We start from the raw sequence: 15,247 nt of genomic DNA, 5'->3' as shown, positions 1-15,247 counted from the left end.
TTCAGGTAAGACTCTGACCATGTTTACTTTCAGCTGTCAACCCAGGAGATACATGACATACACAAGTGCAGACCATGCAGGTAACACCCTTCATTCTGCTTCTATCTCATTACTCTATTATTCAAAATGGACCCATCATGAAGAAAAGTTTTCTCAAATGTGTAATGAATGTACATTCTGACAACTTTTTGAGTACTTAGTAACGATTTTGATAACTAATAACTATAACAACGTTTGAGTAATCTGTCTCTATTATAAAGTAATCTGGTACTATTATGACAAGGTTTGAGTAATCTGACTCTATTCTGACAAGGTTTGTGTAATCTGTCTCTATTATGACAAGGTTTGAGTAATCTGTCTCTATTCTGACAAGGTTTGAATAATCTGTCTCTATTCTGACAAGGTTTGAGTAATCTGTCTCTATTCTGACAAGGTTTGAGTAATCTGTCTCTATTCTGACAAGGTTTGAGTAATCTGTCTCTATTCTGACAAGGTTTGAGTAATCTGTCTCTATTCTGACAAGGTTTGTGTAATCTGTCTCTATTCTGACAAGGTTTGAGTAATCTGTCTCTATTCTGACAAGGTTTGAGTAATCTGTCTCTATTCTGACAAGGTTTGAGTAATCTGTCTCTATTCTGACAAGGTTTGAATAATCTGTCTCTATTCTGACAAGGTTTTAGTAATCTTGCTCTATTCTGACAAGGTTTGAGTAATCTGTCTCTATTCTGACAAGGTTTGAGTAATCGGTCTCTATTGTGACAAGGTTTGTGTAATCTGTCTCTATTCTGACAAGGTTTGAGTAATCTGTCTCTATTCTGACAAGGTTTGAGTAATCTGTCTCTATTCTGACAAGGTTTGAGTAATCTGTCTCTATTCTGACAAGGTTTGAGTAATCTGTCTCTATTCTGACAAGGTTTGAATCATCTTGCGCTATGATGACAAGGTTTGAGTAATCTGTCTCTATTCTGACAATGTTTGAATAATCTGTCTCTATTCTGACAAGGTTTGAGTAATCTGTCTCTATTCTGACAAGGTTTGAGTAATCTGTCTCTATTCTGACAAGGTTTGAGTAATCTGTCTCTATTCTGACAAGGTTTGTGTAATCTGTCTCTATTCTGACAAGGTTTGTGTAATCTGTCTCTATTCTGACAAGGTTTGAGTAATCTGTCTCTATTCTGACAAGGTTTGAGTAATCTGTCTCTATTCTGACAAGGTTTGAGTAATCTGTCTCTATTCTGACAAGGTTTGAGTAATCTGTCTCTATTCTGACAAGGTTTGAATAATCTGTCTCTATTCTGACAAGGTTTGATTAATCTTGCTCTATTCTGACAAGGTTTGATTAATCTGTCTCTATTCTGACAAGGTTTGAGTAATCGGTCTCTATTGTGACAAGGTTTGTGTAATCTGTCTCTATTCTGACAAGGTTTGTGTAATCTGTCTCTATTCTGACAAGGTTTGATTAATCTGTCTCTATTCTGACAAGGTTTGAGTAATCTGTCTCTATTCTGACAATGTTTGAATAATCTGTCTCTATTCTGACAAGGTTTGAGTAATCTGTCTCTATTGTGACAAGGTTTGAGTAATCTGTCTCTATTCTGACAAGGTTTGTGTAATCTGTCTCTATTCTGACAAGGTTTGTGTAATCTGTCTCTATTCTGACAAGGTTTGAGTAATCTGTCTCTATTCTGACAAGGTTTGTGTAATCTGTCTCTATTCTGACAAGGTTTGAATCATCTTGCGCTATGATGACAAGGTTTGAGTAATCTGTCTCTATTCTGACAAGGTTTGAATCATCTTGCGCTATGATGACAAGGTTTGAGTAATCTGTCTCTATTCTGACAAGGTTTGAGTAATCTGTCTCTATTCTGACAAGGTTTGGGTAATCTGTCTCTATTCTGACAAGGTTTGAATAATCTGTCTCTATTCTGACAAGGTTTGAGTAATCTGACTCTATTCTGACAAGGTTTGTGTAATCTGTCTCTATTCTGACAAGATTTGTGTAATCTGTCTCTATTCTGACAAGGTTTGAATCATCTTGCGCTATGATGACAAGGTTTGAGTAATCTGTCTCTATTCTGACAAGGTTTGAGTAATCTGTCTCTATTCTGACAAGGTTTGGGTAATCTGTCTCTATTCTGACAAGGTTTGAGTAATCTGTCTCTATTCTGACAAGGTTTGGGTAATGTGTCTCTATTCTGACAAGGTTTGAATAATCTGTCTCTATTCTGACAAGGTTTAAGTAATCTGTCTCTATTCTGACAAGGTTTGTGTAATCTGTCTCTATTCTGACAAGGTTTGTGTAATCTGTCTCTGTTCTGATAAGGTTTTAGTAATCTTGTACTATTCTGACAAGGTTTGAGTAATCTGGGGTGAGTGAGTGAATTTGGTTTTACGCCACACTCAGTAATATTCGAGTTTTTGACCAGACAATCCAGTGACCAACAACATGAAAATCGATCTGCGCAAATGGGATCCGATGGCATGTGTCAACCAAGTCAGTGAGCCTGGTCACCCAATCCCATTAGTTGCCTCTTACGACAAGCAAAGTCACAATTATGATAAGGGTGGAGTAGTCTGGCTCTGTTATAAGGTTTGAGTAAACTGGCACTATAATGACAATTTAAAGTAACACTAAGCTGAATGTTCTGCAAGCATTCCTGCATGATACTGATAGTGGTTTATGGTGGTGGCATACCCTAACTGATCATGTGCTCTAAACTATGGTCGGAGCAGGATTTGTTTCAGGATATTTTCATATTATCATAGGAATCAACAACAGAGGCTTGTAGAAACAGAAGCCAAACAACATTTCCTCAACTATCACCATCATCGACTTCAGACAAGAAGCATGGATGCCAGGATAGATTCTCATCTCACAAGGATGGTATGTTAATTGACAGACCAGACTGTCACCTCACAAGGATGGTACATTAAATCACAGTCAGACCAGACTGTCATCTCACAAGGTTGCTACTTTTAAAGACAGTCAGATCAGACTGTCATCTCACAAGGTTGGTACATTAAAGGACAGTCAGATCAGACTCTCACATCACAAGGATGGTACCTTGTTGACAGTCAGACCAGACTGTCATCTCACAAGGTTGGTATATTAACTGACAGTCAGATCAGACTCTCATATTGCAAGGAAGGTACATTAACTGACCAACTTATCTTTAAACAGTATAACGCACGAATGGTTTATTAACTGAGACTTACACCTCTTTCAGAGATTATCTTGTCTTGTCTCATAAACAAGCCCGGAAATAGCAAACAGCTATGTAGTTTCCTCCCCACTTACCAGTAACTCAGTTGAAATATACTGAGTCAAAAAAGAAACTTCACAAAATGTATTTTTTAAAAATAATGAATGTTTTCTCTGATGATACATCTATGTATCCAAAATGGGATCCCTATCTTTCAGCTCTAGAGAAACATTACCAACACCCACTCAAACCCATCCATTCATCGTGCAAATGACGTTAGTGCCAAATCACGTTTTGCACTGTCAGTCGATCGCATGATCTTCGCATCAAAGTTTTCTTCATTTGCACATGTTTGCATTGGCCTCAAGAAAAACACTGTTAAACCACAGTTCTAACGGTACTGTAAATGCCACAATTGTCAAATGTGCAATGTGACCGTGCCGTTGGCATGTTGCAAGCAGAAAGATCAGTTATTGACGTTGCAAGAGCAATGGGATGCAGCCATCATAGTGTGTATGACTTGCAAGGTCGTCTACAACAAACTGGCACCAAGGTTGGATCGTCTATGTGTGAGGTCACAAGCAAAAGACCGTCAGATCGTGACAGATTTCTGCCAGCTACACGAACCAGGGCTGTGATGTTTAGAGGTCAACTGTCCTCACAGACCATTCATAATCGGTTAGGGGGCTGCCAATCAGATTTGGGGGCAGAAGTTGCATGGTGTGGGCTGGTTTCTGTGGGAACAACCGTTCTCGACTTTTGAACATCCAATCTCCATTCTCGACATCCATATCATGGGCCAATATGGATGCCGTTTCATCAACATCAATGTGACCTCCAGTGGACCCAGAGAGACTGGAATTGTGTCTTCTTTAGTGATGAATCCAAGTTTACCCACAGATTCGCAGATTCCCCTGAACTCGTTGCTTTCATGGCGGCTCATGTCCCAGGTCTTCAGTTCAAGCATGATAAAGCTGGGCCACATACCACGATGTTGACATAAAATTTCCTTCAAAACGCTGGAATCAATGTCATTTACTGACCATCGAAGTCCCCTGACCTTAATCCAATAGAGCATGTGTGGGATGCACTTGGGAGAAGGCTTTGTGGTCTTAGGAACCAACCTCAGGATTTGAAGGAACTTGTTGCTGCCATGCCAGAACAATGGCGCAGAATCCCCAACCACGTGTTCACAAGCATCAGGCAGTTGATGAGGAGACAGTATTTGGCAGTGGTGAATGCACGGGATGGCCATACACAATATTGAACTGAGAAATTTTGAATTTTTATTCTTGTGACTTGACATTCTGTATACAGTCAGTCCGCGTTAGTCCGGACCCCGACAATCTGATTCCCGCGATGTCCGAACAATAGCTAGCTGTAACCAATCTTGTTTACTATGTAAACTCATTACCTGTTGATTCAGTAATCCGGTGCTTCACTCTCCGTATCCGAACGTTAATCAGCGGTAACAGATTAACTAATTACACATAGTTTTGCTTCATTAATGCGGCGGTACATCAAAAAGGTTCGGATAATCCCTTCACACCATGAGCCCCATGCAGTGGTAATTGTTAAACGACACTTGTGAGTTGAAGATGTCGTTAGTTTGTGATTTTAATCAATTAGTAGGTCTCACTTTCGGTTAGTTGGAGTAATACCTGTCATGCTTACTTCCTGTATAAAACACTGATCTTGTCAAAATGAGATCACCTGACGTTTGTCAGTCATAATGGCAAGTCCCGCCCCTAGGCGTAAAAGATGTGAAATTACTGCCGCACTAAAAAAAGAGAAAACCCTAAAGCCAATTTTGATCTTATGTGTAAACATTTTGGTCAAGAATTCGGACATTCTATCAGCAAGAGCACAATTTCGGACATCGGATATGTTTTGTGATTGGCTATGATCATTTGACAGACAGATGCAATCATGTGGTTGACACGTGATCTTACTTCGTGACAATTGCCAGTCACAAGTGTGCCAATGTCAAACTGACCAACGTGAAAGTTAATTTCTTGCCCCCAAACACCACATCGCACGTTCAGCCAATGGATGCTGGGATCATGAGAACTTTCAAGGCCCACTACAAAAAATATCTCGTCAAGCATTTCATCCAGTGTGCCGACTGGCCACAGACGCTTAATCTCCGTGAAGCACTGAGAAAACTGCCTGGTCCGAAGTAAAAAAAGCTCCACCATTCAGAACTGTTACCGTCATGTAGATTTCTTTCACAAGTGAGTTTTGTTACGTGTATGTATAATCTATCCAGACATGATTGTATGCTTTGATTGATTATTATATAAATATTCAAGTTATTATGTCTACAAACTGTAGTAAAGTCTTTTGAAACTTGTATACGTTTGTATGTTTTTGTATTGCCATGTCAAAGGGAAGTAACCCTGCTGTAGTTGTGTTCATAAAAGTTCATTTCAGTAGTCCGTACGTTTCACTATCTGAACGTTTTTGATGAAAAACAGAAGTGTCCGGATTAACGCGGCCTGACTGTACCCATGTTTTGGAATCGGTGGTGTAACCTAATGGAATTGATTGTGGCACTGTCAGTGTATCAAGTACTTACATCACATAGATCTCAGCAATGAAATAATAATAATTTAACCATCTTACCATCTTGTGTTCCTTTATAGTGCCCTGAAGAAAGAATGTGAAGTTTCTTTTTTGACTCAGTATATGATGATGCAATGATAATAAATGTTGTAGTGTTTGTGATGCATGTTGATGGACCTTTTTGTGTGAATTTAGACATATTCCTAAATAGTACCCTCCATTTTCTGTGACATCTTAACAAAAGCCAAGCACCCAGGGCACTAAATATGTTGAATGTGGTATAAACAATATTTCATTAGACTGAAATGTTTACTACCAGTTTGATGAGGCAGGTAATACTCAGTGTATGCTACCAGGGTGTTTATCTGAGGTAGTTATAGGTATGGATATCAAAGGCTGGGTGCCACAGAGCATTCCATGTATGGTTGTAGATAATGCCTGTTTGTGTTGCAGACTTCCATCAACCTGATTGGTGAAGTTGTCCAGTCGCTCCCCCATCCGGGTACATCTGCTGAGGACCTGCTGTATCTCTACAAACAACAGATTCACAGGAGGATGGATACCTAGGGCAACAGGATGTCTCACTTACATCAAACACTTGTCTGTTGACAAGGAGTAAATCTTAGGGAGACACACTTCCAGCAAGCATCACTTGCATAGCATGATAACATCACCTATACATCAACAATGTTGACACTGACCAACCTCATGATTCAGTTGAAACATGCCACAGTTCTGTCATACACCTATCACATGGGATCAACAAGTCTCGATGGCCATAAAAATGTACTAAGATATGTACAGTGCCAGGATTTCAATCTGTCTTCTAGGCTGGCTGACCACTCTGAGAATGTTTGTCCACTTGACCTTAGTGGACTGCAGACTGCTGGACAGCATAGACTTCAAGTGCATCAACTCTAAGACAGTCATGCTGTTGGTATTCTTGTAATTCAGAGAAATTCACTCCTTAGGTAGTAGCATGTTTGCTTTGAACACCAAAAATATGGCAAGGTCCTCCTGCATCTCAGATGAGATTTCATTGTGAAGAAGCAGTTGCCTGGACAGCTGGGTAGATTTTTTCTTTTTCAAGCCTTATGTGGACCGTTTGCTGTGTACTTTCAAATCACTGAAGATCTTTATTGCTGCATCGCTAGACTGTTACAGACAATGCAAGCAGCCATTTATCTCACTCACTATAGCCTCCAAAGTGGAACTAACTTGCATGACAGTCCATCCCATTGTCAAATAGGAATGTCAGTTTCCGTCACCAAGGGATCATCTATTTGAAGCCTGTTTTGTCACTACCTGGACTGTATTCAAGGACTGACATGGCAGATTGAGTGCATCTTGAACACTTGCAGGATTTGTTGCTCCCTTGTAAATCACAGAACAAAAGATGTACTTAAGGAATTGACATATTTGTATTGTTTTACTGTGAGCCCAAGGATGGACTTCATTCAGTGTGCCATGAAAGTGTTGATCAGTCCAGCTTACGATCTGGAAGGGAATTGTCATGCAAGCTAGTTCCACTCTGGAGGCTGTAGTGAGTGAGATAGATGTACAGCAATTTCTTTGGTCATTGTCTAGGAAATTCGTTGTCTACTCACTTACCTCTTCTCTCACATACAGTCATCTTAGTAGAGTATGAATTTCAAAACAAAATGTATGGGAGCGGGATTCAAACTATTCTTTCCCAAGGTCCTTCACTGTTCGTGGCCATGAGTTTATGGAGGGATACACAAGGCCATAAGTCACTGATAGGTTACAGATGGTGTGTTAAATGGAGAGCTTACGAAGCTTACAGTTTCTGTGGCTGAAGGACAGTTTCCATAGAACTCACTGGATACTTGCTTTTAAATTTTACACATTTAACTATAAATTATATATAGATAGTGTTTGTCCTACGTCAGGCTATTTGATGGAATAACCCCACAGTGCTGATTACAGGGTTTGGTGCAGCTCCTAGTGAAGGGAATAATGTCAGCTGAAGTTGGACCAGGAAGAATGTGTTACATGAAATGACATTGACTGCCAACAATAATAAATTAAGATGGCTGTGTTTGGCAAAATGTCAGAAGAGGCTGAAAATTTGGTTTCAGGTCATTTCCAGTTAAGGTTGGAAAAATGGAAAGTGCTCTACTTGTACTGGAATAAGTCTAAATATACAGTTTGCAAGTTAGAACTTTCTATTCTAGCACTTTTTTGCATAGCTTCTAGCAACAATATGTCAGTATGTTATGAAAGTGTCATCCCATTTGTGACATGTTACCTCTTTCTGAAAAAAACATGATGTATTCCTATTTCATAAGGTATTTATCAAAGTTCTCAAAGACGCTGTTGGGTATTAGTATGGCTACAATGCTTGCTTGTCACACACAGGGCCTGAGCTTGATTTGTTACTTGTTTCCCAGGGAACTCTCTCATACTTTCAATTTTTTATAGTGATCATTCAGATCACCAGACAAACCAGTGATTGATATTAAAAGCAACAACACCATGAGAAGATGTGCAATCAAGAAGGTGACTAAACCCATCCTCCCATCTGTTTAGTTTCCTCATACTGTCACAGATTTAACAGCCTTGACAACTGATCAACCTTCAATACATTTTAGTTTCCTGTGGTTGACATCTACTATGTTTCCCATGCCTTATAATAAAAACCGTGTTTAACACAGCCATTCTTGTTATTTACAGCATTAACTGACTTTTCACTGAGCCGTGTCTGTCACCATGTCAAGATGTCCCTTGTCCGGGCAACGCAGGTGTCTCTTAGTTCGTCCAATGTTGTCTTTGACGATGTTACTCTATGACTGTCCCATTAGATGGCACGCTTACTGCTGGGTACCACACATGGGCATCCGAGATCCACCATATACTTTCCTCACAGAGCTTTGGGTTTGTCTGGTCTTCACAAGCTGTCGGTGATCTGTGTGCTTTTTTTAACATTTTCAAAGAACGCTTGATCAATATGTTTTACCAAAACTGGACATCTACTCTTGTTCGGCATGTGAAAAAACATTTAGAAGATGAATATCACTTTTTGTTTAAATGTCCAGCTTATAGAGATCTTCACCATAGCTTTTTCCCTGAGAGTTTTGCAAGTAAATACGAATTCGTTTAAAAAGATCATTAAACAAAATAAAAGCAAATACATATATAATGGAGCTTGTTGTCTCTATTATGCATGCGAAATAAGAGAAAAGTTAGAAAAATATAAATAGGTATTAGAATTATTGCGTATAATTTCTCATATTTCTCAGTGGGGGTGTGAGAAAATTTACTCAAGTAGACAAGTAAATACCAAGTCTTCTAACCGTTTCGAACATGTATATTAATGTGTATATGAGCCTATGGCCTTCATTCGTGATGATGATGATGATGATGATGATGATGATGATGACGATGATGATCAAACGCCTAATGTTATGATATATAGTGAATGTGGACCATAACCTTTGTATATAAATGGTGTATGTCGAGTTATTAAATATTAGTTAAAACTTACAGAAATGTACTCTGGTAGAATACCCCCCAAATCATATGACATGTTATTTATATTTAGATAACATTGGGCAAAATAATTATTCTTCATATGTTCGTGATATACTATTTTTCACATGGATTTGGCTTTGTATGGTTAGCACAAAGTGTAGGTAATAAGACAGAGTTTCTAAAGATGTGTGTATTAATATGTTTTACCAATCATGGCATAGTACTCTGGTCAACAGTCAACGCTTTAATTTGTATAGAGAGTGTAAGAGTTTGCTAGAATGTGAGAAATAGTGCTGTACATGAAATTAGATATGGTCATATTCTTATAAAATTCCAAGGAAGATGGTTAAATACTGATATATCTCTACACACATGTCCTGTTTGTAAATTTGGTATAGAAGATGAATTCCTGTTTGTATGCAAATAATATTCTGAAGAAAGATTTCGCTACTTCCCACTTGTCTATAACATGTCTGGTTCATAATTATTGAGAATTTTTCTTCTTACTTTGACCTATCCTAACACCTCAACTGATTCACTGATACTTAAAACTAAGTAATGATATAAGGGAGGTAACTCATCTTGGCCTACTAAGTATAGTACAATTAGAGTTACCTCCCCTGAATTTGTAGCAGACGTCATTTTCCTCAGCACTGTCAACAATGTCTGCTGAAGATAAAAGAAGGTTGATTTTTGAGTTGTGTAATCAAGGAATTGATTATGTAAATACATTGGCAGAGAGAACAGGAACTCCTCTTTCTACTGTGTATAGGATTAGGAAGAATTTTAAAGAGGGAAAGGATTTTGGGCACCAGAAAGGAGCAGGGAGACCCAGAAAATTGGACTTCTCAGATCGCGTCCGGCTGGGAATTTTAGCGTCTAAAAAGCAAAGGGCAAGCATCTCCAACATCAGGTATGAAATGATAGAAAGGGGATCAACAGTTGTATCAAAATCTACAGTTTGAAGAAATTTGATTGATCTTGGATGGGAGAAAAAGACTGGAATTCCTTCTCCTCTCATGAGACAAGAACATAAAGACAGGCGTGTTGAGTGGTGTTTGGCACATGAAAACTTTGACTGGGAAAATGTGATTTTTACTGATGAAAGCTCAATATGGGTATATCCCAATAATGTGAAAATATGGACAAAATCTGCGTCAGCACCGTTGTATCGACGACCTAAATACTGCCCAAAGTTTCATGTATGGGGAGGGATATCCTTATTAGGAACGACCCCGGTGTTTGTGTTTGAGGGAAATCTGACAAGTCAACGCTACACTAACATATTAGATAATTTTCTCCTTCCAAGTGCACATGTGTTTTATGGAAATGACTGGATTTTGCAGCAAGATAATGATCCTAAACACACCGCAAAACATGCCAAGCATTGGTTTCAGGAGAAAAATGTGACTGCATTACCATTTCCTGCATATAGTCCTGACTTAAATCCCATTGAGAACATTTGGGGGATGATGAAGGAATGTGTGAATCAAAAGGGGTTGACAAAAATTGAAGATATGAAGAGAGAAGTGGTCTGATACTGGGACAGCATAACTCACGAGACACTAACCTCTCTGATAGGAAGTATGCCTACCCGTCTTAGACTGTGCCGTGAAGCTCAAGGAGACTTGATAAAATATTAAATTGTTACCTACACAACATGAAAAGGTCAGTTCACTTTCACAATACATTCAATTTTATCTGATTTGTTCTCGTTTAATAATATGAAATGCTTTAGCTATTCTCAATAATTTTGAACCATACTGTATTTAAAACATATCATATTCAAAACCTGTCAACTTCCGCTTCTAGTGAATCAGTATTATATATATTGCTTATATTGAGTGAGTGAGTTTGGTTTTACGCCGCTTTTAGCAATGCAATATTCCAGCGATATCATGGCGGGGGACACCAGAAAATGGGCCTCACACATTGTGCCCATGTGGGGAATCGAACCCGGGTCTTTGGCATGACGAGCGAACGCTTTAACCGCTAGGCTAACCCACCGCCCCTATATTGCTTATAAAAGATACATACTTTGTTGAATACTTAAATGTTTTAAATCATGTTTCCAATATATTTTGATTGTATATGCGTTATATGTATATGGGCCGGTGGCCTTCATGCATAATGAAGACCTTTGACTTGACATTGAAGTATTGTGTCTGAAGACCTGCTGTAGTGTTACTCATGTGCATATCAGTTCGGGCGGTTGTGACTAGGGCGACGTGATCGACGTGCATATTCTACAGATCCGGTGTCTTTAAATCTCTGCCGCAGTGTACCAATAACACTCTAACATTAAAGCGGAAAGCAGCCTATAGCTTAGTTTGACCACATTCAAACAGGCCTACAGAATGACCTCTTTCAGTAAGTGTTAAAAAATGTCTACGACATCAATTGTTTTAGTGAAGCTAGTGTGCAGACTAGGTATTTACAGCCGTGAGTAGGAACTACCTACCTGCTAAATGTGTCTCAACGTAGTGCTCGGTCCTCGAGTAACTTCTCTGCTGGTATTTGTGCCTTTTCTAACCAACTATATTATAAAAAGGTTTGGACAAAACAGATTCATCATCTGAATTCAGGCTGTTCCTCCGTCGGCTTAGGCTAGCTTATAATACTGCCTATGACTGACCTTGAGCCTCATGCACGGCCAGTATGGAAGCACTGAAACACGTTGACGTAACATCTATGTATCCGAAAAAGGATCCCTATCTTTCGACTCTAGAAAAACGTTAGCAAAACCCACTCAAACCCATCCATTCGTCGTGCAAATGACGTTAGTGCCAAATCAGGTCTTGCACGTGCAGTCGACCACGTGGTCGTCGGATCAAAGTTTTCTTTATTTGCATGTGTTTGCATTGGCCTCAAGAATTTGAAAAAGAAACACTTTTAAACCACAGTTCTAAAGGTACTTTATATGCAACGATTGTCAAATGTGCAACGTGAACGTGTCATTGGCATGTTGCAAGCGGGAAGATCAGTTATTGACGTTGCAAGAGCAATGGGATGCAGCCGTCATACTGTGTATGACTTGCGAGGTCATCTGCTCATCAACAATGTAACCATCTTACCATCTTGTGTTCATTTATAGTGCTCTGAAGAAAGAATGTGAAGTTTCTTTTTTGACTCAGTATAGATGAGGGAAATAATGACTATATAGAGGAGTTGTAATCACGATGAATTACTGGCGATGATATCGAGACGAAACAAAAAATAAACGTATCGCTCACATGTCAATCGTCCACTGGAAATGTACACATCATGTTCAATACCGCCTTCCACGGGGACGCAACCGCCCCCTTCCCGATCGTGTTCAAGATAGTTGCTCTGTCATATTATTTGCCGCTTTATCACTAGCAACGCTTTCTACTATCCGTGACTCAGAGGCGAAATTGACTGTAATTCCTCCAAAGTCAGGAAATCATGCTTGATCTTTGTATCACATTCGGCCCACATGGGGCTATTTTGTCTGTCCATTTAGATACGGTGTTGGGGACATTTTTCAGAGTGTGCTGAGTCCATTTGTGTCTGTGATGGTGAGTGCCCCATCAGGCGTGCACGTTCTAAAATGCATCTGTGCAAGTGCTCTTATTGTGTAAAGGGGCATTACAGTGTAATTGACAGCTGTGTTCAGAAGCCATTGCAGTCATGTGATGTACATATCTGTAAACTTAAGATAGTAATACGGGTGGCGTGGTTAAATGCAGCATTCCATCACATAGTCCATTTGGAACCCTGTCGGTTAACGCTCATTAATTAAAACAGATTAATGCAAAATAAAAGGGTAGTTCTAGGCAACAAATATGGGACGTCATAGGAGTGTTTTTGGATGTTTGTATCGAACTCGAAGACGTCGTGGGAGCAGATAAACGGGTCAGAAGAACTCCGTACTAACGACCGCGGTGTGTTATACGTGTATATACTCCGTAAAAATGGCTGCTGTGAACCATACGTGTATATACTCCGTCGTAACGTCCGCGGTGAACCATACGTGTTTATACTCCGTCGTAACGTCCGCGGTGAACCATACGTGTTTATACTCCGTCGTAACGTCCGCGGTGAACCATACGTGTATATACTCCGTCGTAACGTCCGCGGTGAACCATACGTGTTTATACTTCGCACCAGTGACTGCTGTGAACCATAAGTGGATACACTCCGTGCTTATGGCTGCGATGTGCTGTACGTGTACATACTCCGTACTAATGGCCGCTGTCCATACGTGTTTAAACTCTCGTACTAATGGCTGTCGTGAACCAAACGTGTATACACTCAGTACTAATGGCCGCTGTGTGCCATACTTTGATATATTCTGTACTTATGGTTGCGGTGTACCATACGTGTATGTATTCAATACTAATGGCTGCGGTAAACCATATGTATATGTAATACGTATTAATGGGGAGGGGGAACCGTACGTGTATGCATCCAATACTAATGGCTGCGGTAAACCATACGTGTATATGCTCCGTTCTAATGGTCGCTGGGTGTCATATGTGGATACACTTCGCACTAATGACTGTGGTGAATCATACGTGGATAAACCCCATACTGATGGCCGGGATGAACCATACGTGGATATATTCCGTATTTATACTCCGTACCAGTGGCCGCTGTGTACCATACGTGGTTACACTCCGTACTTATGGCCGCGGTGTGCTATACGTGTATATACTCCGTACTAATGGCTGCGGTAAACCATGCGTATATATACTCCATACTAATGGCTGCGATAAACCATACGTTTACATACTCCGTACTAATGGCTGCGGTTAACCATACATGTATACATACTACGTACTAATGGCCGCGGTGTGCTATACGTTTATATACTCCATACTAATGGCTGCGATAAACTATACGTTTATATACTCCATACTAATGGCTGCGGTAAACTATACGTTTATATACTCCATACTAATGGCTGCGGTAAACCATACGTGGATATATTCCGTACTAATGGCTGCGGTAAACTATACGTTTATATACTCCATACTAATGGCTGCGGTAAACCATACGTGTATATACTGCATACTAATGGCTGCGGTAAACCATACGTGGATATATTCCCTACTAATGGTTGCGGTAAACTATGCGTTTATATACTCCATACTAATGGCTGCGATAAACTATACGTTTATATACTCCATACTAATGGCTGCGGTAAACCATACGTGTATATACTCCATACTAATGGCTGCGGTGTGCTATACGTTTATATACTCCGTACTTATCATACGTATCATACGTGTATATACATTTACTCCGCACTAATGGCTGCGGTGAACATTACGTGTATATACTCTGTACTAATGGCTGCGGTGAATTTAAACAACTAAATTGACTATACACGATGACGTGTCCTCTATTGAAGAGAACTTCCGACAATCAAAATCGATTGACCACCTTTAAGAGAAAGATGGAAGAAAGTGTTTTTACCAAGGAGGGGACTAATGAGTCAGCTCTATATTCGGGATTCAAATTATTAGGCTGCGGTGATTATAATTATTGAAGGGGCGGTGAAGTAGGCTAGTAGTTAAAATGTTCACTCGTCATTCAGAAGACCCGGGTTTGATTCCTCATATGGGTACAACGGATGTAGCCTACTTCTGGTGTCCCTCGACGGAATACTGCTGAAATATTGCCAAAAGAGGCGTAAAACTAAATTCACTCACTGCTTCAAAACAGGCGATTCTGGCAAAGCTGCCCGCACCCACTGTGGTTCCACCCAGAAAGTGTGAAGGGCCCCACCCAATGTGGTTCTTCCCATGAAGTGTGAAGGGCCCCACCCACTGTCGATCCACCCATGAAGTGTGAAGAGCCCCGGCCAATGTGGTTCTACTCAGAAAGTGTGAAGGGCCCCACAAACTGTGGTTCTACCCAGAAAGTGTGAAGGGCCCCACAAACTGTGGTTCTACCCAGAAAGTGTGAAGGGCCCCACCCTCTGTGGTTCTACCCATAAAGTGTGAAGAGCCCCACCCACT

At 40.0% G+C, this 15,247-nt stretch overlaps 1 protein-coding gene across 7 annotated transcripts in view; it reads left to right on the top strand.

The window, feature by feature from the left end:
• Positions 1 to 8,912, top strand: part of LOC137298072 (uncharacterized) — a 41,368-nt gene extending 32,456 nt beyond the window's left edge. For 4 of the 7 annotated variants that reach the window (XM_067830131.1, XM_067830129.1, XM_067830130.1 and 1 more), the window contains exons 7-9: positions 34 to 80; positions 2,767 to 2,884; positions 6,222 to 8,442. In XM_067830131.1, the coding sequence (XP_067686232.1) occupies positions 34 to 80; positions 2,767 to 2,884; positions 6,222 to 6,335 (279 nt within the window). In that variant the 3' untranslated portion in view covers positions 6,336 to 8,442. Of the gene's footprint in view, positions 1 to 33; positions 81 to 2,766; positions 2,885 to 6,221 lie in introns of all 7 variants that reach the window. The other 3 variants (XR_010957714.1, XR_010957715.1, XM_067830128.1) reach the window with 3 other exon arrangements.
• Positions 8,913 to 15,247: the final 6,335 nt, after the last annotated feature.

Source organism: Haliotis asinina, chromosome 10 (assembly GCF_037392515.1).
Source record: "Haliotis asinina isolate JCU_RB_2024 chromosome 10, JCU_Hal_asi_v2, whole genome shotgun sequence".
NCBI lineage: Eukaryota > Metazoa > Mollusca > Gastropoda > Lepetellida > Haliotidae > Haliotis > Haliotis asinina.
This window is presented reverse-complemented; position numbering and strand designations above follow the sequence as displayed.